This window comes from Rhinolophus ferrumequinum, chromosome 17 (assembly GCF_004115265.2).
Source record: "Rhinolophus ferrumequinum isolate MPI-CBG mRhiFer1 chromosome 17, mRhiFer1_v1.p, whole genome shotgun sequence".
In the NCBI taxonomy this organism is placed as follows: Eukaryota; Metazoa; Chordata; class Mammalia; order Chiroptera; family Rhinolophidae; genus Rhinolophus; species Rhinolophus ferrumequinum.
Window position 1 is genome coordinate 6395998 of NC_046300.1, and position 22844 is coordinate 6418841.

General features: G+C 59.8%; 1 protein-coding gene across 4 annotated transcripts in view; it reads right to left on the reverse strand.

Moving 5' to 3' along the window:
- Positions 1-21383, reverse strand: part of SEMA3F (semaphorin 3F) — a 37161-nt gene extending 15778 nt beyond the window's left edge. The window contains exons 1-2 of one of the 4 annotated variants that reach the window (XM_033133189.1): positions 21140-21261; positions 16958-17120 (exon numbers count right to left, since the gene is read on the reverse strand). In XM_033133189.1, coding sequence (XP_032989080.1) covers positions 16958-17069 — 112 coding nt within the window. In that variant the 5' untranslated portion in view covers positions 17070-17120; positions 21140-21261. Of the gene's footprint in view, positions 1-11971; positions 12192-16957; positions 17121-21139 lie in introns of those variants that run through there. The other 3 variants (XM_033133188.1, XM_033133190.1, XM_033133191.1) reach the window with 3 other exon arrangements.
- Between the last annotated feature and the right edge of the window lie 1461 nt (positions 21384-22844).

The window sequence follows — 22844 nt, forward strand, 5'->3', positions numbered from 1 at the left end:
GTAACCCCTCTCAGAGCTGGTAACCCCTCTCAGAGCTGGTAACCCCTCTCACAGCTGGTTACCCCTCTCACAGCTGGTAACCCCTCTCACAGCTGGTTACCCCTCTCACAGCGGGTTACCCCTCTCAGAGCTGGTAACCCCTCTCAGAGCTGGTAACCCCTCTCAGAGCTGGTTACCCCTCTCAGAGCTGGTTACCCCTCTCACAGCTGGTAACCCCTCTCACAGCTGGTTACCTCTCTCAGAGCTGGTAACCCCTCTCACAGCTGGTAACCCCTCTCACAGCTGGTTACCCCTCTCACAGCTGGTAACCCCTCTCAGAGCTGGTAACCCCTCTCACAGCTGGTTACCCCTCTCACAGCGGGTTACCCCTCTCACAGCGGGTTACCCCTCTCACAGCGGGTTACCCCTCTCAGAGCTGGTTACCCCTCTCACAGCTGGTTACCCCTCTCAGAGCTGGTAACCCCTCTCACAGCTGGTAACCCCTCTCAGAGCTGGTTACCCCTCTCACAGCTGGTAACCCCTCTCACAGCTGGTAACCCCTCTCACAGCGGGTTACCCCTCTCACAGCGGGTTACCCCTCTCAGAGCTGGTTACCCCTCTCACAGCTGGTTACCCCTCTCAGAGCTGGTAACCCCTCTCACAGCTGGTAACCCCTCTCACAGCTGGTTACCCCTCTCACAGCTGGTAACCCCTCTCACAGCTGGTAACCCCTCTCACAGCTGGTAACCACTCTCAGAGCTGGTTACCCCTCTCAGAGCTGGTTACCCCTCTCACAGGTGGTTACCCCTCTCAGAGCTGGTTACCCCTCTCAGAGCTGGTTACCCCTCTCAGAGCTGGTTACCCCTCTCACAGCGGGTTACCCCTCTCACAGCTGGTTACCCCTCTCAGAGCTGGTTACCCCTCTCAGAGCTGGTTACCCCTCTCACAGGTGGTTACCCCTCTCACAGCGGGTTACCCCTCTCACAGCGGGTTACCCCTCTCAGAGCTGGTTACCCCTCTCACAGCTGGTTACCCCTCTCAGAGCTGGTTACCCCTCTCACAGCTGGTAACCCCTCTCACAGCTGGTAACCCCTCTCAGAGCTGGTAACCCCTCTCACAGCTGGTTACCCCTCTCACAGCTGGTTACCCCTCTCACAGCGGGTTACCCCTCTCACAGCGGGTTACCCCTCTCAGAGCTGGTTACCCCTCTCACAGGTGGTTACCCCTCTCAGAGCTGGTAACCCCTCTCACAGCTGGTAACCCCTCTCACAGCTGGTTACCCCTCTCACAGCTGGTAACCCCTCTCAGAGCTGGTTACCCCTCTCACAGCGGGTTACCCCTCTCAGAGCTGGTTACGCCTCTCACAGGTGGTTACCCCTCTCAGAGCTGGTTACCCCTCTCAGAGCTGGTAACCCCTCTCACAGCTGGTTACCCCTCTCACAGCTGGTAACCCCTCTCACAGCTGGTTACCCCTCTCACAGCGGGTTACCCCTCTCAGAGCTGGTTACCCCTCTCACAGCTGGTTACCCCTCTCACAGCTGGTAACCCCTCTCACAGCTGGTAACCCCTCTCACAGCTGGTTACCCCTCTCACAGCTGGTAACCCCTCTCAGAGCTGGTAACCCCTCTCACAGCTGGTTACCCCTCTCACAGCGGGTTACCCCTCTCACAGCGGGTTACCCCTCTCAGAGCTGGTTACCCCTCTCACAGCTGGTTACCCCTCTCACAGCTGGTTACCCCTCTCACAGCTGGTTACCCCTCTCACAGCTGGTAACCCCTCTCAGAGCTGGTAACCCCTCTCACAGCTGGTTACCCCTCTCACAGCGGGTTACCCCTCTCACAGCGGGTTACCCCTCTCAGAGCGGGTTACCCCTCTCACAGCTGGTTACCCCTCTCACAGCTGGTTACCCCTCTCACAGCTGGTTACCCCTCTCACAGCTGGTAACCCCTCTCACAGCTGGTAACCCCTCTCAGAGCTGGTTACCCCTCTCAGAGCTGGTAACCCCTCTCACAGCTGGTTACCCCTCTCTGAGCTGGTAACCCCTCTCACAGCTGGTTACCCCTCTCACAGCTGGTAACCCCTCTCACAGCTGGTTACCCCTCTCACAGCTGGTAACCCCTCTCACAGCTGGTTACCCCTCTCACAGCTGGTAACCCCTCTCACAGCTGGTTACCCCTCTCACAGCTGGTAACCCCTCTCACAGCTGGTTACCCCTCTCACAGCTGGTTACCCCTCTCAGAGCTGGTAACCCCTCTCACAGCTGGTTACCCCTCTCACAGCTGGTTACCCCCCTCACAGCTGGTAACCCCTCTCACAGCTGGTTACCCCTCTCACAGCTGGTTACCCCTCTCACAGCTGGTAACCCCTCTCACAGCTGGTTACCCCTCTCACAGCTGGGTACCCCTCTCACAGCTGGTTACCCCTCTCAGAGCTGGTTACCCCTCTCACAGAGGGTTACCCCTCTCACAGCTGGTTACCCCTCTCAGAGCTGGTTACCCCTCTCAGAGCTGGTTACCCCTCTCACAGGTGGTTACCCCTCTCACAGCGGGTTACCCCTCTCAGAGCTGGTTACCCCTCTCACAGCTGGTTACCCCTCTCAGAGCTGGTTACCCCTCTCACAGCTGGTTACCCCTCTCACAGCTGGTAACCCCTCTCACAGCTGGTAACCCCTCTCACAGCTGGTAACCCCTCTCAGAGCTGGTAACCCCTCTCACAGCTGGTTACCCCTCTCACAGCTGGTTACCCCTCTCACAGCGGGTTACCCCTCTCAGAGCTGGTTACCCCTCTCACAGGTGGTTACCCCTCTCAGAGCTGGTAACCCCTCTCACAGCTGGTTACCCCTCTCACAGCTGGTAACCCCTCTCAGAGCTGGTTACCCCTCTCACAGCGGGTTACCCCTCTCAGAGCTGGTTACCCCTCTCACAGGTGGTTACCCCTCTCAGAGCTGGTTACCCCTCTCAGAGCTGGTAACCCCTCTCACAGCTGGTTACCCCTCTCACAGCTGGTAACCCCTCTCACAGCTGGTTACCCCTCTCACAGCGGGTTACCCCTCTCAGAGCTGGTTACCCCTCTCACAGGTGGTTACCCCTCTCAGAGCTGGTTACCCCTCTCACAGCTGGTTACCCCTCTCACAGCTGGTAACCCCTCTCACAGCTGGTAACCCCTCTCACAGCTGGTTACCCCTCTCACAGCTGGTAACCCCTCTCAGAGCTGGTAACCCCTCTCACAGCTGGTTACCCCTCTCACAGCGGGTTACCCCTCTCACAGCGGGTTACCCCTCTCAGAGCTGGTTACCCCTCTCACAGCTGGTTACCCCTCTCACAGCTGGTTACCCCTCTCACAGCTGGTTACCCCTCTCACAGCTGGTAACCCCTCTCAGAGCTGGTAACCCCTCTCACAGCTGGTTACCCCTCTCACAGCGGGTTACCCCTCTCACAGGGGGTTACCCCTCTCAGAGCTGGTTACCCCTCTCACAGCTGGTTACCCCTCTCACAGCTGGTTACCCCTCTCACAGCTGGTTACCCCTCTCACAGCTGGTAACCCCTCTCACAGCTGGTAACCCCTCTCAGAGCTGGTTACCCCTCTCAGAGCTGGTAACCCCTCTCACAGCTGGTTACCCCTCTCAGAGCTGGTAACCCCTCTCACAGCTGGTTACCCCTCTCACAGCTGGTTACCCCTCTCACAGCTGGTAACCCCTCTCACAGCTGGTTACCCCTCTCACAGCTGGTAACCCCTCTCACAGCTGGTTACCCCTCTCACAGCTGGTTACCCCTCTCACAGCTGGTTACCCCCTCACAGCTGGTAACCCCTCTCACAGCTGGTTACCCCTCTCACAGCTGGTTACCCCTCTCACAGCTGGTAACCCCTCTCACAGCTGGTTACCCCTCTCACAGCTGGGTACCCCTCTCACAGCTGGTTACCCCCTCACAGCTGGTAACCCCTCTCACAGCTGGTTACCCCTCTCACAGCTGGTTACCCCTCTCACAGCTGGTAACCCCTCTCACAGCTGGTAACCCCTCTCACAGCTGGTTACCCCTCTCACAGCTGGTAACCCCTCTCACAGCTGGTTACCCCTCTCACAGCTGGTTACCCCTCTCACAGCTGGTTACCCCTCTCACAGCTGGTAACCCCTCTCACAGCTGGTTACCCCTCTCACAGCTGGTTACCCCTCTCACAGCTGGTAACCCCTCTCACAGCTGGTAACCCCTCTCACAGCTGGTTACCCCTCTCACAGCTGGTAACCCCTCTCACAGCTGGTAACCCCTCTCACAACTGGTTACCCCTCTCACAGCTGGTAACCCCTCTCACAGCTGGTTACCCCTCTCACAGCTGGGTACCCCTCTCACAGCTGGTAACCCCTCTCACAGCTGGTTACCCCTCTCACAGCTGGTTACCCCTCTCACAGCTGGTAACCCCTCTCACAGCTGGGTACCCCTCTCACAGCTGGGTACCCCTCTCACAGCTGGTTACCCCTCTCACAGCTGGTTACCCCTCTCAGAGCTGGTAACCCCTCTCACAGCTGGTTACCCCTCTCACAGCTGGTTACCCCCCTCACAGCTGGTAACCCCTCTCACAGCTGGTTACCCCTCTCACAGCTGGTTACCCCTCTCACAGCTGGTAACCCCTCTCACAGCTGGTTACCCCTCTCACAGCTGGGTACCCCTCTCACAGCTGGTTACCCCTCTCAGAGCTGGTTACCCCTCTCACAGCTGGTTACCCCTCTCACAGGTGGTTATGCATCTCACAGGTGAGGCAGTCAAGGAGGAGGCCTGGGGAGAGAGAACAGCTGGGATCCAAGGCCCTAGATGCTGCTAGAGGTGGGACCAGCAGGTGGCCTCATCCTCAGTCAAGGTAACCCTCCACGCAGGCAGCCGTCTGGGACTGGCCTGGCTGACCCTGACCCCTGCTGTGAGTTAGGGATCCAGGAGTGGAGCTGGAGGGGCTGTGCCTGAGTGCAGCTTTGGACAGAGCTTCCGGATATGCTAGGATGGGTGTGTGAGGCGGGCTGGCAGCCAGGGGACGCACATAGCAGACCCAGAGCCCATGTCTGAGGGGCTGGGGGGGCAAGCAAAGGCCTTGCCCTGCCCAGTCCTGACTGTGGGGCGACAAGAGAATACAGGTGATGACCTTGGCCAACCTCTGGGACGCAGGGACGCCGAGGGATCAAAGGGCCGATCCCTGCCTGGCTACAGCCTCGCCCGCCTGTCCGGCGGCGCCTCTGAAGTCCTGGGCAGGGCAGCCTGGGCACCTGTCCTGCACCTGTTGTTGGGCCACTCGGAGTCCCCTGCCTGGCCACCCAGCCATAGTGACAACAGGAAAGTAAACACTCCCCCACCTCCAGGGCCAGGAAGTAGCCAGAGAGGAAGTGGGGCTGCCAGCGGAGCCCCCCCAGGCTGGGACAGCCCGCCAGGGGTTATTTATACCCTGACTGGGGGCATAGCCTTGGTTGTGTCCTGACCCGTCCTTCTGGGCCAGGGGGCAGTTAGGGGACAATGGAGAGGAGGGAAGCAGAGGTTCAAGTGGGCACCTTCAGACAGAGGGGTGGGGGAAGCGCCAAACAGTTAGCCCTAGGGATTTAACCAGACTTAATCCCTACCCTCCACCCCTGCCCAGCCTTGGGCCTCTAGAATCCAGACCCTCTCCCTCTGCCATGCTGTGACCTCCCCATGCCCAAGTCCCAAATCTATGTACCTCTACGGGACTCAAAGCCCCAGCCCTCTGGGCTCCATTCCCATCTGTGAGAAAGGTAGGGGACAGATCATTCATTCAGTAGATGAGGAAACGGAGACGTGCTAGGCAGCAGGAGACCAGCCTTGATCTGACATCCTACCTCTCAACCCTCCATGCCCCTCTATCCCTGGGCAGAGGTGGGGATTGAGCGAGTCTCTCACTTAGTCATCAAGCACCTATTTATGATGTATAAAGCCAAGGACTCACAACATCCAATTTACAGATGAGGACATCAAGGCACAGAGAAGGGAGATGACGTGCCGGAGTGCATGGGGGGGTGGGATTCCCACCTAGGTCCATGGCTTTTTGGACGGAAGCAGGGGAGGCCCAGGCAAGGCCAGCCCTGGTGGTGAAGACCAGAGCGGAAAGGTGACTCGTCCTCCACCAACAGGGCACATGACTCAGAACGCTCGGGACTCCTCCCAGTAGCCAGAGTCAATGGCTCTGTTGTCACAGGACATGATGTTTTGGTCACGGTGGAAACTGTGGCAGGGAAAGGGTGCCCCATGAGGCCGTGTGGGGTGGAGGAGACGTGGGACCAAGGGTCAGAAATTAGGGTCTGACGCGGGCTTCATGACCCTGGCCAGGGCACTCCGTTCCTACGTAGACCATCTCCTGAGCCTTCTTAGTACTGACATTTAGGTGATCCTGGGGTGGGCGTCCTGCTCTGATCTCAGGGCAGTGCTACAGCTGAGCATCCATCCGTGCTCCTCCCCCCACCCATCCTTCCCGGGCCATCTCTGCTTTGGTGGGGAGAGAATAGGATGGGCGCCCAAGTTCTTTTCCCATGGAAGCTGGCATCTCAGACATTACCCTTTCTTGGAGGACATCAACCCTTAGTCCCATCCCTGCCTCCCCATTTCCTAGTGGGGAACAGAGAGGACAATGACTCAGCCCCAACCCTCCCCTAACTCCAGTCTGTCTCCATCCCATCCCCCACCCACAGGAGCAGAGCTAACCCCCAAATCATCCATCTGAAGCCAGCCTACTGATGGGGAAACTGAGGTGGGGAGGGTGGGAGTTTCCCAGGGTTCCAGAGTGAATTAGATATAGAGCTCTGGCCTTATCAACCCATGGCTGCAGTGCTCATCTCAGTGATGCCAAATTGTAGGAAAGAATTAAAACAAGGGGCCCTATGACAGCCCTGCACCCCCAGCTCCAGGGGAGAGGGGTGCTCACCTCAGGTTACAGGGTGAGGAGTGAAACTGGTGTCCTGTCCCCCTTTTCCACCCTGCCACAGGACAAAGGAACTGGGGGCTTTCATTCCTCCAAGAAGCCTGGGGCAGGGCAGGAGGTAGTTGTGTAACGCTTGCTATCCTGTTCTGATACGTGCAGCGTCAGCAGGACTAGATCCTACTGGTCCTCAGCCCATCTGAGGAGCAGAGACAGACCAAGGGTCTGGGGCATCGGGGTGTGAGTGTGTGTGGGGCGTTGATGTGGACCCAGCCTGGCCGTGTCCTCAGGCCAGTCTCTCTCCACCTCTGCTTCACTAGTCCCAGGCGCAGCTCTGATAGAGGGAGGGTCACCCCTCCCCCATCCCCACGGCCATACTGAGGGAGGGGCTGGGGCACAATGGGTTCTGAGAGTGTTGGGACTCAAGTTGGATAAGCTTTGACCTCGGGGAGGGAGGGTGGTGTGCGTGGGTAATGCCTCCTGGGAAAGGTGCCCCACCCCCATACCCTCACCCAGGCTGGGCACAGGTTGGGTGGGGTGACATCCGGGAAGGCTTTTCCCGTCATGGGGAAGGAAGGGCCTTTTCTGGCATCAGACACCTCATTTCCGCAGCAGTTCCCAGCCTATAGCCCTCCCCCATGGCCATTAGATACTCAGGGTCCTGGCCCAGGAGGGTCTGGCGAAGGTCCAGAGGCAGGAACATTCTCAATGTGTAGGGGGTTTAGTCCAGGGGTCTCCATTTCCTCCTCTCTGGAAACAGCTGATAATGCTTTAAAGGAGGTAGTGGACGAGGGCAGCACTGAGGAGGCGTGTCCGCAGCCCTCACCCGTGGACCCTGAGTGGGCGGGCCGACCCCTGCTGCCCCGTCTCTAGGACACCAGGCCTGTTGCTAGTGAGGAAGGGACTGCTGCCAAAAGGGGGCTCCCGGAGCAGAGATAGGTGCCCGCCCCCTTGGTTACAGCTCCACAAAGCAGCAGCCCTGACTGACAGTGTGCTTGGGTCCTGGGGGGTGATAGACAGGTCCCTGCAGCCACTCCTGACCTCTGACCTCACGTGGGCTGGTGCAGGCCTACTCCCTGAGCTAAGGGAGAGAAATGAGGCTGGGGGCCGGGGCAGGGGTGCTGGCCAGGGTCTTCGTCAGTCCTTCATCCTCCTGCTCTTCTGAGGAGGGAAACTGAGGTGCATAAGAAGGTGGCCGTAGTGGCAACAGCAGGAGTGGAGCGTCCAGAGGGTTCTAACCTGGATACGCCCATGGGCTCTGGGGAAGGGTGGCCCCCAGCCCCTTTCTCACTCCCCTAAAGCTGTGAGGGGCCCCAGAGGAAGGCCCAGGGGTTGGGCTGGCCCCCTGGCTCCAGGCCTAATCCTCTTTTAATGAGCGGCCAACCGGAAGGTCTCAGCCCCTGGCCACAGCCATGCAACCCTGGGAGCCCCAGCCAGGCTGAGCTGGGGGCAGGGCAGCCCCAAAGCCTCTGGACATACCTTCCCCCTGCATAGCACACCCACCTCACTCATACCCCAAGGCCAAAACTCCCACACTGGCCAGGCCAGCCAGGGCCCCAGCATTGGCAGGGATATGCCAGGGTGTCACCGGCCTTGTGTTCCCTTGTTGACCGTCTCTTGGGCATTTCCCATTTGTTCAAGTCCCACATGGGGCTGGGCAGGAAAGGCTGTCACTGCTGATTTGGGGCTGGCTCTCCCAGTCTCTTTCCCAACCACCCCAGGATGTTCTGGATGGAAACCCCTAGAAGCCAGATCCAAGGTTTTGCCTTGGGCTTAAGCTACCTCCTTCCTCCCTAGGGAGTCGGCTCCAGGCTCCTCTGGACCCAAGCACCTCAATATCTGTCCCCTCCAATCCCATCCTCGGGCCAGGCTCTACAGATTGGAGACCCAGGGGCCTCCCGGGGAGCTATCCACACTCGCCCCCCTTCCCACAGGCAGGTGAGCCAGGTCGATGCCAACAAAACCAATTACAGCTGCTCTCACCCAATTAGCAACTAATTATGGCCTCATAGTCCATTCAACATAATTAACATGTAAATGACTCGGAGTGTTTATATTCAATAACGGGCTCTGATTGAATTTAATTTAAATGTCTGAACTGGAGACCCAGTACCGTATTTCACCACCTAGAGTTGCCACTCCTGGGAATGTCCACCCCTCCAGGAGAGGGACCTGAAGTCTGAATGGAGAGTGAGGGGCCAACACCTGGACCCCAGCCCAGCCCTGGAGAGGGTGGAAGTGGGTGCTGCCCCTGCATTCCGGACAGGCCTCTCTCAGGGGTGCGGGGAGGTGGCGAGTTGGAAGAGTCCCCAATAGAATCCTCAAGATGGGAAACCCTCTGGAATGAGGGGCCCCTTCTTAAAGGCTGCTGTAAACATCCCAGCTGTTCCGTAAACACCAAGCTGGACAGGAGCCAGAGCTGGAGGAACCACCCAGTGGGCAGGGGGGCAGGGGCTGGGGAACTGGGGCGGGAAGGGGGCTGGGGCTGGGAGGGTTGGGGCTCGGGGGTCTGGGGCCAGCAGAACCTGGCATGCTGTTCCCACGCCCGTTCCGCCCCAGCGCCCACCTGCTCCGCCCAGGAGAGGACAGGCTGGGGGCACAGCTCATCATACGCAGGAAAAGCCAGGAGGCAAGGGGCAGCAGGGACACTCCCTGGCACATAAGCCAGCTGGAACCAGAGGTTCCCCAGCGGGAGGTTAGTGACTTTCAACCATTTTGTCCTAGCAGGTAGGGGGCTCTCTAGCCTGGGGATCCCTGCCCATCCCCCAGCCCCATGGTGCCTGATAGTTCCATCTGGGCTGGTGGCTCAGGGCGCCAAGAAGTCCTCCATGGACGCTAGCTAGCGGTGTGCACAGCTGATTACGAGAACCCCTCCGGACATTCACTGGTCAGGCCATGTTCAGAGCTCTGGCTCAGCCTGGAAAGGACACAAGGCAGTGACGGGATAGTCTGAAGGGGCAGAGCCGCCCAGGCAAGCAGCTCACACAGGAATGTGCCCCAAGAAGTGTGGCGGGGTGGGGGTGGGAGTGAGGGTGAGGTGAGGCCTGAGGGGGAGGGCTGCACTAACCCACTTCTCAGGTGGGGAGAGGGAAAGGGCCATCAGGGCCTCCAGTTCCACAGGCCTGGGGGCCCACCCCTCCTCCCACATTCCAGACCTGGCCCGGAAACCCCTTACTCCTTCCTCTGCCACCTCCTCCACCCTGTGACTGCAAAAGACAACAAACTCTCCATGGCTCATTTACTCCGATAAATCAACCAGACAGACAGGTCAGGATAGGAGCGACAGGCTCCTGGGTGTCAGGCCCCTCCCCCTGCCCTGGGCTCAGCCCCCATCTCTGCTGCTCTCCTCTGACTCCTGGGGTCCCTGCAGCCTCTTCATATCACACACCCGAAGATTCCCAGGATGTCCCGGCCAGTCTTAGCTCCCATCCCAACACATTTGGATGGGAAAACTGAGGCACTACCCAGACAGATGTGCGCTCAGGGCCAGCCTTGGGGGTGCAGCAAGGCTGAGTCAGGAGCCCGGGCAGGAAAGCAGCAAGTACTCCATGCAGGCCTGTGCTGGGACAGGCAGGTGTTGAACAGAATGACAATGCAGACCGCCCTGGGCAGACCCCCTGGAGTGCCACCCACTTGCCTTGACCTCAGGTGATGCAGGAGCCCACCAGGCCCCCACATTCTAGCTGCTGTTCTGCCAATGAAGGTTGACTCACAGGAGCTAACCGTGCTGGCTGACCAGCAGGAACAGAGGGAGTGGACTCTTCCCCAGAGGGAAATGAGGGCATCAGCACTGAGCCTTAAGTGGGAAGAAACAAGGCTCTTGGCTAGGTGCAGAGACCTCAGAGGAAAGAACATGTCCGGGTAGGAAGCCAAGGAGGGGTCAGGGTGGTGATGGGAGAGGGTGGAGGCAAGGAAGGACCAGGGGAGGAAGGAAGGAAGGAAGAAGAGCGGGGGAAGGGGGGTCTGCAGCTGAGGCCTCACACTCCAAAGGCTTCCTGGTCCCCAGAGGCGCCTGTTGCTTTGGGGCTGTCCCTGCCTGCAGAGGTAAGGCAGATAGGCAGGACTTGCAGGGTGGCCCCCCTGAGAATGCCACAAGTCAGCCTAGCTGAGGCCACCCCCCGCCCCAGGCTGGCCTCCTGGGTGTTCCTCACCCGCTACCCAGGCCCGATTCTGTGCTGGGTCAGGACCAGTGGTCAGGGTCTGGAGTCCAGGAGGCGTCCGCCCTCTCCCTGGGGCTGCTCAGCCGCCTTGGGGGTGGGGGGTGGCTGCAGGCCTGCCAAGCTCAGGCGCCCACGTGAGCTCGGCTTGGGATTCAGACTGGAGCCTTCTGGCATCCAGGCCTTTGGCAAGGGCCCTCTTGCTATTTCTAAGAAAAATGCAGCAGGAATCTTCTCTGCTTCTCCAAAGCGCCAAGGGCCCCCTTGAGGCGGGGCTCAGATTCCCAGGCCAGGCCAGGCCAGGCCAACACGCTCCCAGCCCAGCTGTGTAGATGTCCAAGCGAGCAGCCCAGATCTGGTCAACCCAGCACACGCTGCAGGAACCGGAGGCGGGGACATTGCAACTGATGGTGGGCTCCAACCAGACTGGGGAGCTCATCTTAGAGGGAGCCCCCTCCAAGGTATCCCCTCTGCAAACACATCTCTTATCATTGGATTTACAATATGTATGCGGTACCTCTGCTGGGATTAAAAGGAGCTTAAAAATCACAAGGAGAAAGTGAAAACAATATCCTGGCACCCTGCCCTTTCCCCAGGTGCTACACCACAAACACCTTGCCTCTGCTTCTGCTCTTCCCTCTCCCACAATCTCTCTTCCCCTGCTGGAGATGTAGCCTCCTCCACGAAGCCTGTCCAGATGCCCATGGTACCTTTCTCCTCCTCCTGACCCCACGCCACCACAGGGCTCAGGGTCCCTCCTGCAGTCTTCTCCAAACACCGTCTCGCTCACCAAAGGTTAGAAATCCAGAGGGCGGGGTGAGGCAGTGTGGGGCTCCTTGGGCAGCCTCCAGGATCAGCCCTCACCTGTCTGCCACCCTCAGCGGAGCTTCTGGTTACTAAGAGTTCTTCGCTGGGGCCGCAACTACACTCACAAAGTGAATCCTCCTGAAAACATGATGAGGTCGGCACCATCCATATCCGCATTTTACAGATGAGGTAGCAGGGACACAGAGGGACCTCACTGGTCAAGGTCCACCCAAGGCCAGGATGCGAGCAGCGTAGCCGGAAACCTCAGGATGCTGCTTCCACAGGAAGAGACGAGAGCTTGGAGAGGCTAAGCCACTTGTCAGAGGTCACCCAGCTGGCGAGGGTAGAATGGGGTTTGTCTGCCTTCAGGGCCAGTCCTTCCCATCACCACCACCACCACCACCTGTGCATTCTACCAAATTTCAGTGCCATACTCCCTGCCCTGGAGTCTCGAGGAGCTGGAGCCAGGGGCTCGGTACCCACAGCTCTGAAGACACCCCCTGGGCCCCCATCACCTCCAGAGGGGTCACAGGGTTGGGGGTGCACACATACAGGTGCAGACAGCCGGGAGCCCAGTCTGAGACTGTTGCCTCCTAAGCCACAGGGTGAAAGATGCTTTTATGGGCCAGGATGAGATTTTTATCTTGGCGGTTTCTCTTTAAATTCTTTACGATTACGAAGCAGCGGGGGCTGCCAAGGAACATGATTTACTCCTTGAGCATGCACCAGCTCCTCGCTCGGTGCCAAGGGAAGCTGGAGCCAGGGAGGGAGGGGCAGGCAGAGTGCCAGGGAACCAGAGACAAGGCCTGTGCCGCTGAGGCCCAGCCGGTGGCAGTCCCATCCGACGCTTGGCTGGACCTGGAAGGACCACAGCTGAAGGCCCCAGCCCCTGGCCTGGCTGACTCAGGCTGGACCTCAGGCAGGTCCTCTGCAAGCACAAGGACATATCCCCATTCTCTCTGAGGGCCGATTCTGGGCAGCTGAGGGGTGGGCAGCCAGCCCACAGGACTTCCCAACTCCCTAAGTGGCCAGTTCCAAGTCCCCTGTTAGGAGTGAGGCAGCTCCCATTTCCAGGAAAACCGATCCCAAAAGCAGAGATTGGGGCTCAAGTTCACGCTTTGGATCTTCCTTCCTCCCTCCTCCTGGCTCATCCTAGAATACCCACCCATGCTGGTTGGCTAGATTCAGATCCTCCTGTAGCTATCCAAGCCACCTGACCACTGCCCAGCTCCCTAATGCCACCCCTGGCCTCAAGCTCCCAGGGCTCCTCACCTCCTCTGCAATCTGAAGCTGGCCAGGGAGCCCCTGGGGGGCCAGGGTGGGTCCTCCAGCTCCCCAGCCCCACCCCCATGCCCGTGCAGTCAGGCCTGGGGGTGGGGCAACGCTCCATCAAGGCTTGCACAACCTCCTACCCCTACCCCCACCAACCGTGACCCCTCCTAACTTCCAAATCTGATCATTTCCTAACAAAGAAACCTGGAAACTGGCTCTCTGATGCCACATGCAAATGCCGTAAGTGGTGGCACTGTTCTGGGCCATTAGCTCCCCCCAACCAGGCTCAGAGGCAGGACTGACCAGCACGCACCCATTCCCGTCTTCCACCTGCAGAATATCCTTCTGCAGTGAGCAAGACAGTGACACCAGAGTCACAGAAGGTTCGAACCCCAAGGCTACTCTGGACACAGGAGCACTTTCCTCTGCAGGACCCTGGTTTTCCTTCTCTGAAGGGAGAGCTCCCTAGGAGGAGAAGCTGCGACCCTATCCCTTCCCTTGGGAAGACTAAAGCTGGCACCGCAGGATCCTGGAAGCCTGTCCCTAGCTCATGGGACAGGGCTGTGCATCCCCCATCCCACCCTCCACACTCAGTCCTGAGACAAGCTGAGACGTCAGGTAGAGCCAGGCTCCATCTTGGTCCTGCTCCTGAGTGACATGGGGAGCCTCTAGGTCTCATGCCTCACAGGACACCCAGGGAGGCCCCGTCAGGCCTTGCAGGGACCACTCCTTGGTCATCACCATGCACACCTACTATTATTTTTATTATTCGTATCTTTCCTGACCTCCTTTGGCAAGATGACCTTCTGTTCCATCTCCCTACTTCTGCCTCAGTTTCCCAAGTAGCCGAGCCACCTCATGTCATCACAAGACCCCTTTCCCCCACCAAAAAACCTCTTGGCCAAAGCCAGCCCAGGCAGCAGCGGTGTATTATGGGATGGCTTCCTGGGAAAAAATAAACATTCCCCAAGCTTAACAAAGGACCTGGCAGGGCCCTGGCACCTCCCTGCAGCAGCTGAGGTGCTGCCCTTTCAGGGCGGGGGAAGGAGAGCTTTTTCTCTCAGACTTGGCCAGTTACTCTGGGGTTAAGAGGACTCCAGGCCCACGCAAGGAGGGGTGGAGGAAAGAGGGATTTGCTGTCCAGGCTCTCTAGTCCCAAGCACCCCGAGCTCTCAAAGAATACTTCGCCTGCTTCTAGCCATCTTTTCTACATGATCCCTCACTTGTGCCTGACGTGGGCTGTGCAGCTGATGGAAGCTCAGGAGGTGAGTCCCAAGAGCCCCCCCCCACACACACACACACACACTCTCACTGAACCCTGAGTCCCTTCTCCCTTACATCCTCTCAGCTTTAGGCCCGGCTGGGGCAGGCAGCAAACCCGAGTCTGGCCCAGTTCCTGCCTTTGTTCCTTTATCTGCTCTGGGCAGTATGGCCCCTCATGCCAGCACCTCCGCCTTAGAGCCTGGCCCCCCCAGGGTGGAACTAGCACCTGCAGCAGGACTCAGGTAGGGAGGGCATGAGCCGAGGCTGAGTCCCTGAGGCCTGGCTTACCAGTGACTATGTCCACCCAAGGCACAGATGGAGAAACTGAGGCATGGGGCCAGAGTGACCACCAATGCCTCTGTGCCCCTCTTGTGTACTCGGCGGAGAAGCCCCCTCCTTCCCAGTCTCTGGCCTGGCTGTGGGATGGCAGTTTCTGTAGGTGTGGGTCTCCATTCTCACGCCACGAACACTTGGTGAAGGCTTCCTCCTCACTGAGGGCCACTTTGTGTATATGACCCGGCTAAGACCACCCAGCACAGGGCCTGGTGCACAGGAGGTGCCGGGCTCCCAGGTGGCACTGACCAACTGGGTGTCCACTGTCTTTCAGTCAATTTGACTGTAAGTACCTGACTATGTTCACTGCAGAGCCCCCAGTACTCAGCACAAGGCCTGGTGCATAGTAGGTACTCAAGTATCTGCTCAACTAAGTGATATTTAAGCATAAAACTAGGACATGAGATCAAGTGGGGAACAGGAAGGGCCATTCAGGGCAGGGAAACCTGCGTGTGCAAAGGCACCAAGGCCCAGGGAGGGGGTGGCCCCAGGTAGCACACAGCCCCACCCCAGGTTGCCAGGCAGTCAGCACCACCATAGGCTGGCTGCCAGGAGTTGGGCTTTTAGTCACCGCGGGTGTCGGCTTCAGAGCTAACTGAGAGGGAATCGACCTGACTGATGTGGGAGTCAGGCGACAACAAGGCCAGGACACCAGGGTTCTATTTCTGGCCTCGCCTCTGCCTCCTGCCTGACCTTGGCCCTGCCCTTGCCCGAGCCTCGGTTTCTCTCTGGAAAACTGGAACAAAAGCCTTTACCCCTTTGGCCCTGGAGGTCCAAGAAGGTTTAAAAGGAGCATACGGAGGACCTCCCTACGTTTCGTCCCTCCTGCTTCCTCTCATGGGTCTCCAGGGTGATGACAAAAATAACACCCAGAATGGATGTCTGGGCTCCAGAGTCCCAGGGGTGTGGAGACCAAGCCACCCCTCCTTCCCATGGGGGGAGGGGGATGCTCTACTCCCTCTCCCTGCACCCTGGGCTGGGAAGGGGGTAGGAGGGGAGATCAGGTCCCATCAAGACTTATTAATCAATCTGCTCTGAGAAATTCCACCAGGGAAGGGTGGGGATATCAGCAGAATAAATATCTCATCCTCCAGGCCTACGAGAGGAGGGCTGCTTTTACAAACCAAACTGATGCACTCTTCTGCCCATTTCTCAGTTCCTTCCAGGCACATCCTCATAAATTCAATCCCCACTAACGCCAGCAAGTTGCAGGGGTGGGATGAGGGCAAGGGAGGGGCTCTGCTGGGGAACATGTGAACTTGGTAAGGTGAGGGCTGGGCCTCGGCCAAGCCTGAGGAAGGAAAGAGGTCAGCCCAGCCTTTCACCCCAACATGTGTGCCCGGAAATCTAGCCAGCCATTGCTAAGTCAGCCGCACCCATGACAGCCTGCTGGACAAAGTGACCTCGGGCCAGAGGAGGGCCCAGGCTGAGAATTCGGCAATGACCCCAGGATCCCAGGCCCCAATATGGCCACTGCCCCTTACCCCAGGCCGAGGGTACACTGTAATCACACACCCTCGAGGAAGTGGCTAGTGAGTGAGACATGTGTACAGCTGGGTGTGTGTGTCATGTGTGTTCCCCTGCCCAGTGGGGTTAGGTGCAAAGGTGATGGAGCTAGGGGACCCGCGTCTCACTCTGTAGACCCCAACCCATCACTATAACCTTCCAGGGACTTCCGAGGCAAAGTGCTCACTGGGGATCTCAGGTGCTCAGGCTTGTCACCATAGCCTGTGTTCCCTCAGAACTCACCAGGTGGCCTACCCAGTCACAGCCTCCCCAATTCCTGGGAATCCCTTCCCGCTAGAGGCCCACAGCAAGGTTCCTCAAGCACCCACACCCCAGTAGAGTAGGTCCTGCTCCTCCTGCTTCCTGAGGCCTCAGGGTCTGCACGACTATCTGACGCTCCACTCCAGGGACTGCCCAGGGCAAGACCAGACGCATAGCAGTGGCAAGAAAGGGCTTCTACAAACACAGAGGGGAACAGCCGGCAGAGCCAAGGCCACCCAGCCTGAGACCTCACATGCTAGCTCTAGAAGGGGCCGACTCCTGACCCTTCTCCAAGATGTCTAAGTGGCCCAGTCTCTAGCCCTTCCCAGCAGGCCACTACCTCCCTGTCCCCACCACACACACCCAGGGAGACCCATGTGGCTGCACAACTTGTCCTTTTTTCACCCTGACCTCTCCTCTCTCCTGTGCAATGGGGCCAAGTGCTATGCATGAGGAACAGCAAGGTGGCCTCTTACCTTTGAATGAGAGCCGGACCCGGGGGGTGGCTGGGAGGTGGTCCTGGGTGGGGGTGGCTGGCCAGGCCCCAGTCAGTAGGGAAGCCCAGAGGAGGAAACCAGCGACAGGCATCGTGGGAGGGGCCGAGGGCCCAGGAAGCAGGCTCGGCAGTCTGGACACCTGCTAGGGGGGAATCAAGATTGGAATGTGTGAGGCAGATAAGGGAGTCCTGCCCTACCCGCATTTCCCACGTGTCATTCTGCCCAAGGTACCTTAGTTTCCCTAGCTGAACAAATAGGGTGATGGGTGTCTCCTTGCTCACACACTCAGCCTGGGGCCATGAATGCCCCAGTGTGGAAACCTCATATACTTTCCTGTCCCTGCCTCTGTCTGGGGAGGTATAACAAATAGGCCTGAAGACAATCAGGTGTAGCCTAGGGTCAGCAGAGCTAACAGGGGCCCCTGGAGACTCAACCCCCCAATCTCCGGCCCCCAGACTCCTGAATTCCACTCATAGGAGCCAGCCCAAGCAGGTGAACTACAGCCCTCTCCATTCCCAACTGAGCTCTTCCTTGTACCACCCCTAACCATGTGGACTGCCCCTGCCCTCTGCCATCTCAAGGAATGTGGGAAAGAGGTGGGTCCAGCCCTGCCTGCTCCAGCAAAACCTCTCCTCCAAGTACAGGAAAATCTGGACCTGATTATTGGGGCGGGGTGCATGGGAGAGAGTGGAGGATGAGTGAGACACACGTAGACAGCCTAAAGTGAAAGAGCGACAGCAGCCAGAAAGGGAGAGGCAAAGAATAGCAGTGTATACTTTTACTGAAATCACAGCAGGAGGGATCCAGGTCAGACATACGGAAGGACTTCCTGCCAGGAAAAGTTCCAGCTCTACCTCTAGAGGGTGAAGAAGGGGAGCTAGGATGGCTAGCTGGCCTGGGCAGGCCTGCAGTCTCCCCTGCAAAACTCCCACACCCCCAGCAGGTCCAAGTTTGGATACTGTTTTTCAAATATTGTCTCCCGTGGCAGGCTGGCTGTTGGGTAAACGCAGCCTAGCACCAGTTGTCGCAACATATTGCTCCCTCCCAGCAAAAGCCAGCGCCAACTCCCAACCCCCCCACCCAGATGCACTGGAGGTGGGGGCACCAAGAATGACAGTGTGAGCCCCATCCCCCAGATCTGCCCTATTACCTTCTCACTTGGGAGGCAGGACCCCAGGCCAATGTTAGGACCTTGGGGCGGGGTGAGGGGTACTACGGCCTGTTACTCCTGCACTGGCTGGCATACGCTGAGGCAAGGCCCAGGTTCCGCATTTGACTGTCGGGCCTCCCTAGACAGACCCCGGGGCCCTCCCTAGGCCCACCTCCCCAGAACCCTTGCCTCTCCGGCCTAGGCAAACCACTTATGGTTCCTCAGGCAGGAAATGCAGCTTCAGGCCTCCTGGCCCATTCCCCATGTGGTGACCTCTGTGGAAACACCCTCTCCAGAGTGCCTGACACACCTCTCAGGTTCCTTCAAAATCCCCCATCACAGATGCTCCCTCCTGGGGAGGCTGGCTGGGGGAGGGCAGAATCAGAACCAGCCCCTCCCCCTGCCTGCTGGGGCACCAAGATGGTGCTGATGAATGACAAGTTCTGATGAGGGAGGCAGGTGGGAGAAAGGGCTTTGCAGCCACCACCACCCTCGGGGTACACCTAGGAGGCCCCCACTAACAGTTGTGGATGCATACACACGTCCACATGCCCACACACGTCCTCACAGGCATGTTTGCTCAAGAACTTGACCTGCTAGTGGGGTGGGGCTCGAGGAAGCTGGGAGACACTGTCCTGGCTTTGGGAGGGTAAGGTGCAGTCTGGGTCCCTCAGAGAGCTTTGATCCTATGTATCGGGGTGCTCGGGTTCACTCACTTCCCCCCTCCTTGTAACCTCATTTCTCCTGCATCCATTTTCACGGTGACAAGGTCAGGGTCACCAAGGACAGCTGGAGTCCCCCAAGGTGTCCAGGAAGGTGGAGGGTCTTACCCTAAGGATCCCTACAGGGACCTCCAACAGTGCTCTGGCCCTTTAAAGGGGTGAATGGGGAATGTTCAAGTCTGTTGGGGCCTCCAAGCCCCCTCTTTAGCAGCCTGGGGGATGGAGGAGAGGAGAGGAAGGAAGGAGAGGAGGAGGACAGCGGGTGGGAAGGGGAGGGCATTTCTATAGTTGCTTCCCTTCTGCCAGCCCCTAGCTGCATTCCATTCAGCCCCAGCCCCAGAGAAGCCCCCAGTCAGCAGGTCCAGGTGGGTGGACAGAGAAGGAACAGCCACCGCCACCTGGGAGCCCACCAGGAGGAGAGCAGAGAAGGAAGGAAAGAAGGCTGGCTGGGAGGGAGCAAGGGAGGCAGGCAGGCGGGAGGGAGGAGGAGAGAGGGAGGAGAGAGGGAGGGACGGAGGAGAGACGCGAACAAAGAACCGAGGAGCTGGGGCTGGCAAGGGGTGCAGGAAAGGGGCTGCCGATCGAGGGGGTCCGGAGGCACCTGGGGGCGGGGCAGGGGGCTAGGTGGTCGAATCCTCGAGCCTGCTCCAGACCTCCCAGGCTTAGAGTGGGGGTGGAGGGGTAGACAGCCTCAGGGAAGGGAGGTTTACTCCTCTGAGCTGAGAACTGCCAGGATGGAAGGGAGACAGAAGCAGGGGCTACGGGGGAACATGGGGAAGAAATTATTAACAGTACATCACCCCCTACCCAGCCCCTCAGATACTCCCCGTTGCAGGCCAGAGCTCCTTCCTGGCTCCTTGGCTTTCCCCCTCCCCCAACACCCCAAGGACCAGGAAGCAGAGCCACCCTAGCATAGCTGGGATTGAAACTCCTCCTTTCGTGGTGGTCGGGGGTTTCCCAGTCAAGGTCACCTGGGTTAGGCTCCATCCTCCCCCTTAAGGTAGGCCTAGCAGAGCAGGGTGGGGGTGCTGAGGCTAGGCTGCTGGCCTTCTCCCCCCACACACACACACTTCCGGAGGACCTGACTCCTTCAGAACTGAGGGGCTGCAGTAGGGGTAGGCATGCCCAGTGCCCTCGCCTTCCAGGACACCATTCCAGGACATGGTCCCCCATGGGTCCAGGCACAATCCTTTTGCAGACTGGGATAAAGCCCCAGCTTCAAACAACCCCCTGGGCTGGGATGAGCCTCCCAAACCCTGGGTACAGTTTCCCTATCTCTGCAACTAGGACAGGAGCTTCTGGGAGACAATCTTGGTGAATTCAGGAGGACAGCAACCCCCAACCTGGCCAGCTCCAGGGCGGACACACCAGTGCCTTCAATTCCATCCCTCCCCCAGGTGTTCATGGGCTGGTGCTCACAAGACAGTTATCTCAAGAATGAGAAGTTATTTATCCAGCCAGGCCCCAACCCTTCCCCCAGATGACCCCTCCTGCCATGCCTGCCTTGTTCCTGGACCACCTTGACACTCCCTGGTCCCACCTGCTCTAGGAGAGCCCACCAAGCTCCTCGTGTCCCTTGCCCACTTCACCACTGGGGCCCAGCCTGCCCAAACGGGGGCTTGACTGCAGGTTTCCCCAGCTCACCTACACCCCACATACAGCCGGCCTCTAACGGACAAGACTCCCTGCTGGCAAAGAAACCCAAGCTGGTAGCTGGAGATCAGAGGGCCGGCACAGTGCCGGGAGAAAAGCCTGGGGGCCGGCAGTCCTCCTGCCCTGCAGATCCGGGAGACCCTCCACGTGGGGGCAGCCAGGATAGCGCTTCCTTTCCAGCAGACGATCGCGAGATCGGGACACTGAGGCAGGAACACTGAGGCAGGGCGGGCGCACCTACCGGGGAAGAGCGCTGCCAGAAGCGTTAGTGAGTGGAAGAGCTGAGCCAGGAGAAGGGGCATCCGGACTCCCGCTCCAGGAACGTGGGGGTGTGGGTGTAAGGGAGCACCCACCTACCAAGAACCTTACGGGAAAAAGTTGCTTTACACACTGATGACCTCGCAAGTCACCTCATCCACACAACCCCACGTCGCCCCGATGCAAAGCGTCCGGGCACGCCAGACAGGTACAGCGCCCACTCTAGACCTGTCGCCCCTGCGTCTGCGGGAAGGTCCCTGGCTCTCCATGCCCCGTGCCACGCACACTTCCGCAGAGTTGCAGTGCCGCGGGTCTCAGAGGGATCGCGGGGTGGCCCGGCCGCTTGCCCGCTCCCTCCCGGTTCCCTGGCGCACTCACCTCTTTCGCGGTGGCGGGGCCTGGGCTCCCGGGCGTCGGCGGCTACCGCGGCGGCAGAGCGGCTCCGGGTTGGGCCGGCCCGCGCTAGCGGCCCCCCGGGGCCATGGCCCTGCCCGCGCCCTCTCGCCGCTGTGCCTGAGCCCGGGTCGGCGCCGCGGCCCGGGCTTAACCGGTTCCGAGGGTTTCGAGCGCGTCAGCAGCCGAGGCCCCGGGCCCCAGCCCGGGCCATGGGAAGGCTCAGGGGCGCTCGGGGCCGCCTCCCCCCGGGTGGGCTGCGGGCGCCCCCTGGCCGGCGCGCCGAGGGCGCATTCCCCGGCGCAGGGAGCGGGGCGCGGGCGACCGTGCGCTCGGCTTCGGGGCGCTGCGCTCGGTTCGGCCCGGTGGCGCTGTGCCCGCCTGGTTGCTGCGCTGGGGCCGGGCGGCCGTGCGGGGCTGCGCCGCTCCTCGCCGAGCACCCTGGCCCTGCGCTGCGCTCGGGAATCGGCGGACCGCGACCGTTCGCTCGCTCGCTCGCTCGGTCTGGTCTCGCGGCCGCCGGCGGGACGGGGCGCTAGGAACCGCGCGGGGAGCGCCCGCAATTGGCCGCCCGTGGGCGACATTTGCATAGCGCGGCCCCGCCCCACCCGCCCCGCCCGGCCCCACCCCCGGGGCGGGACCCGCCCGGCCACCGCCCCGCCCCCCGCTCCACCTGTCGGCGGGCTGGGCTGGGGTCTCCCAGGCGGTGGGGCAGCACGCTCCGGGAGAGGGTAGTCTGTACTCTGCGCCCCTGTCCCGGCCTCGCGGGCGGCGCCCCCGCCCCGCCCTGGCTTTGTCTCTCCGTGGATACACTGCGCACACGGTGCCTGGTGTTTACCCGGGCACTCAACTCCCAGGCGGGAAGGGCAGGCGCGCCGGGGAGCAACGAGCCTGCGCTCACCTGCGCACCCCCTGCCGTGTGGCTCCTTCCCACTCGCTGCCAGTTGCGGCTGGCCGCTCGTGTGAGCCCCTCAGCGCAGGACCTAGGACTGCCCCGGCCGCTCAGCAGGTGGCGGTGCAGCTCCTGGGACGGCTGACACCGCTGGACCTGCCTGCCCCCTCCAGCCCAGGCCAGGTTGCGGCAGCCCAGCCTCACAGTTCTGTCCAGCCACTCAAGGGTCCCTGTGATTCCCCGAACGGCCAGCCTTACTTCAAGCCGGCAGCCTCAGGGACCCACCCATTATAGGTCCATAACCCAGAGAAGCCAGAGAGGCTTGGCCTCCTCTCCTGAAAGGGACATTTGCTTTCAAATGGCTTCCTGATGACCCCAGGACCCAGCAACCGAGCTGGAAGGGACCTCTACCCAACCCCCAAGGCCAGGACCACAGTCTCAGCCCTGCCCCCTGCATTTTGCTGAGGTCCCAAGGGGCATGGGCCCTCTCTGTCCTCTGCCCCCTCCCTCTTCTTCTATTCTTTGCTCTTCTTCCTCCTCTCTCCTATCTCCTCTTTTTCTCCCTCCTTTTTTTCCCTCCTCTCCTCTTCCCTCCCCCTTCCTCACCCTTCTCTTCCTGGCTAACCAGACCTTCTGGAGAAGGCATCTCTCCCTCTGACCCATTGCCTGGTTGACTGCAAATGTGTGTGTGTGGGAGGATGTTAGGTATCCTGCTGGCCCACCCAAGGCCCACATGCTGCAGGCAAAAACCCCAGCCTGGAGTCACATGGCTGCGGTGACAGTGCCTGCCTCAGTGCC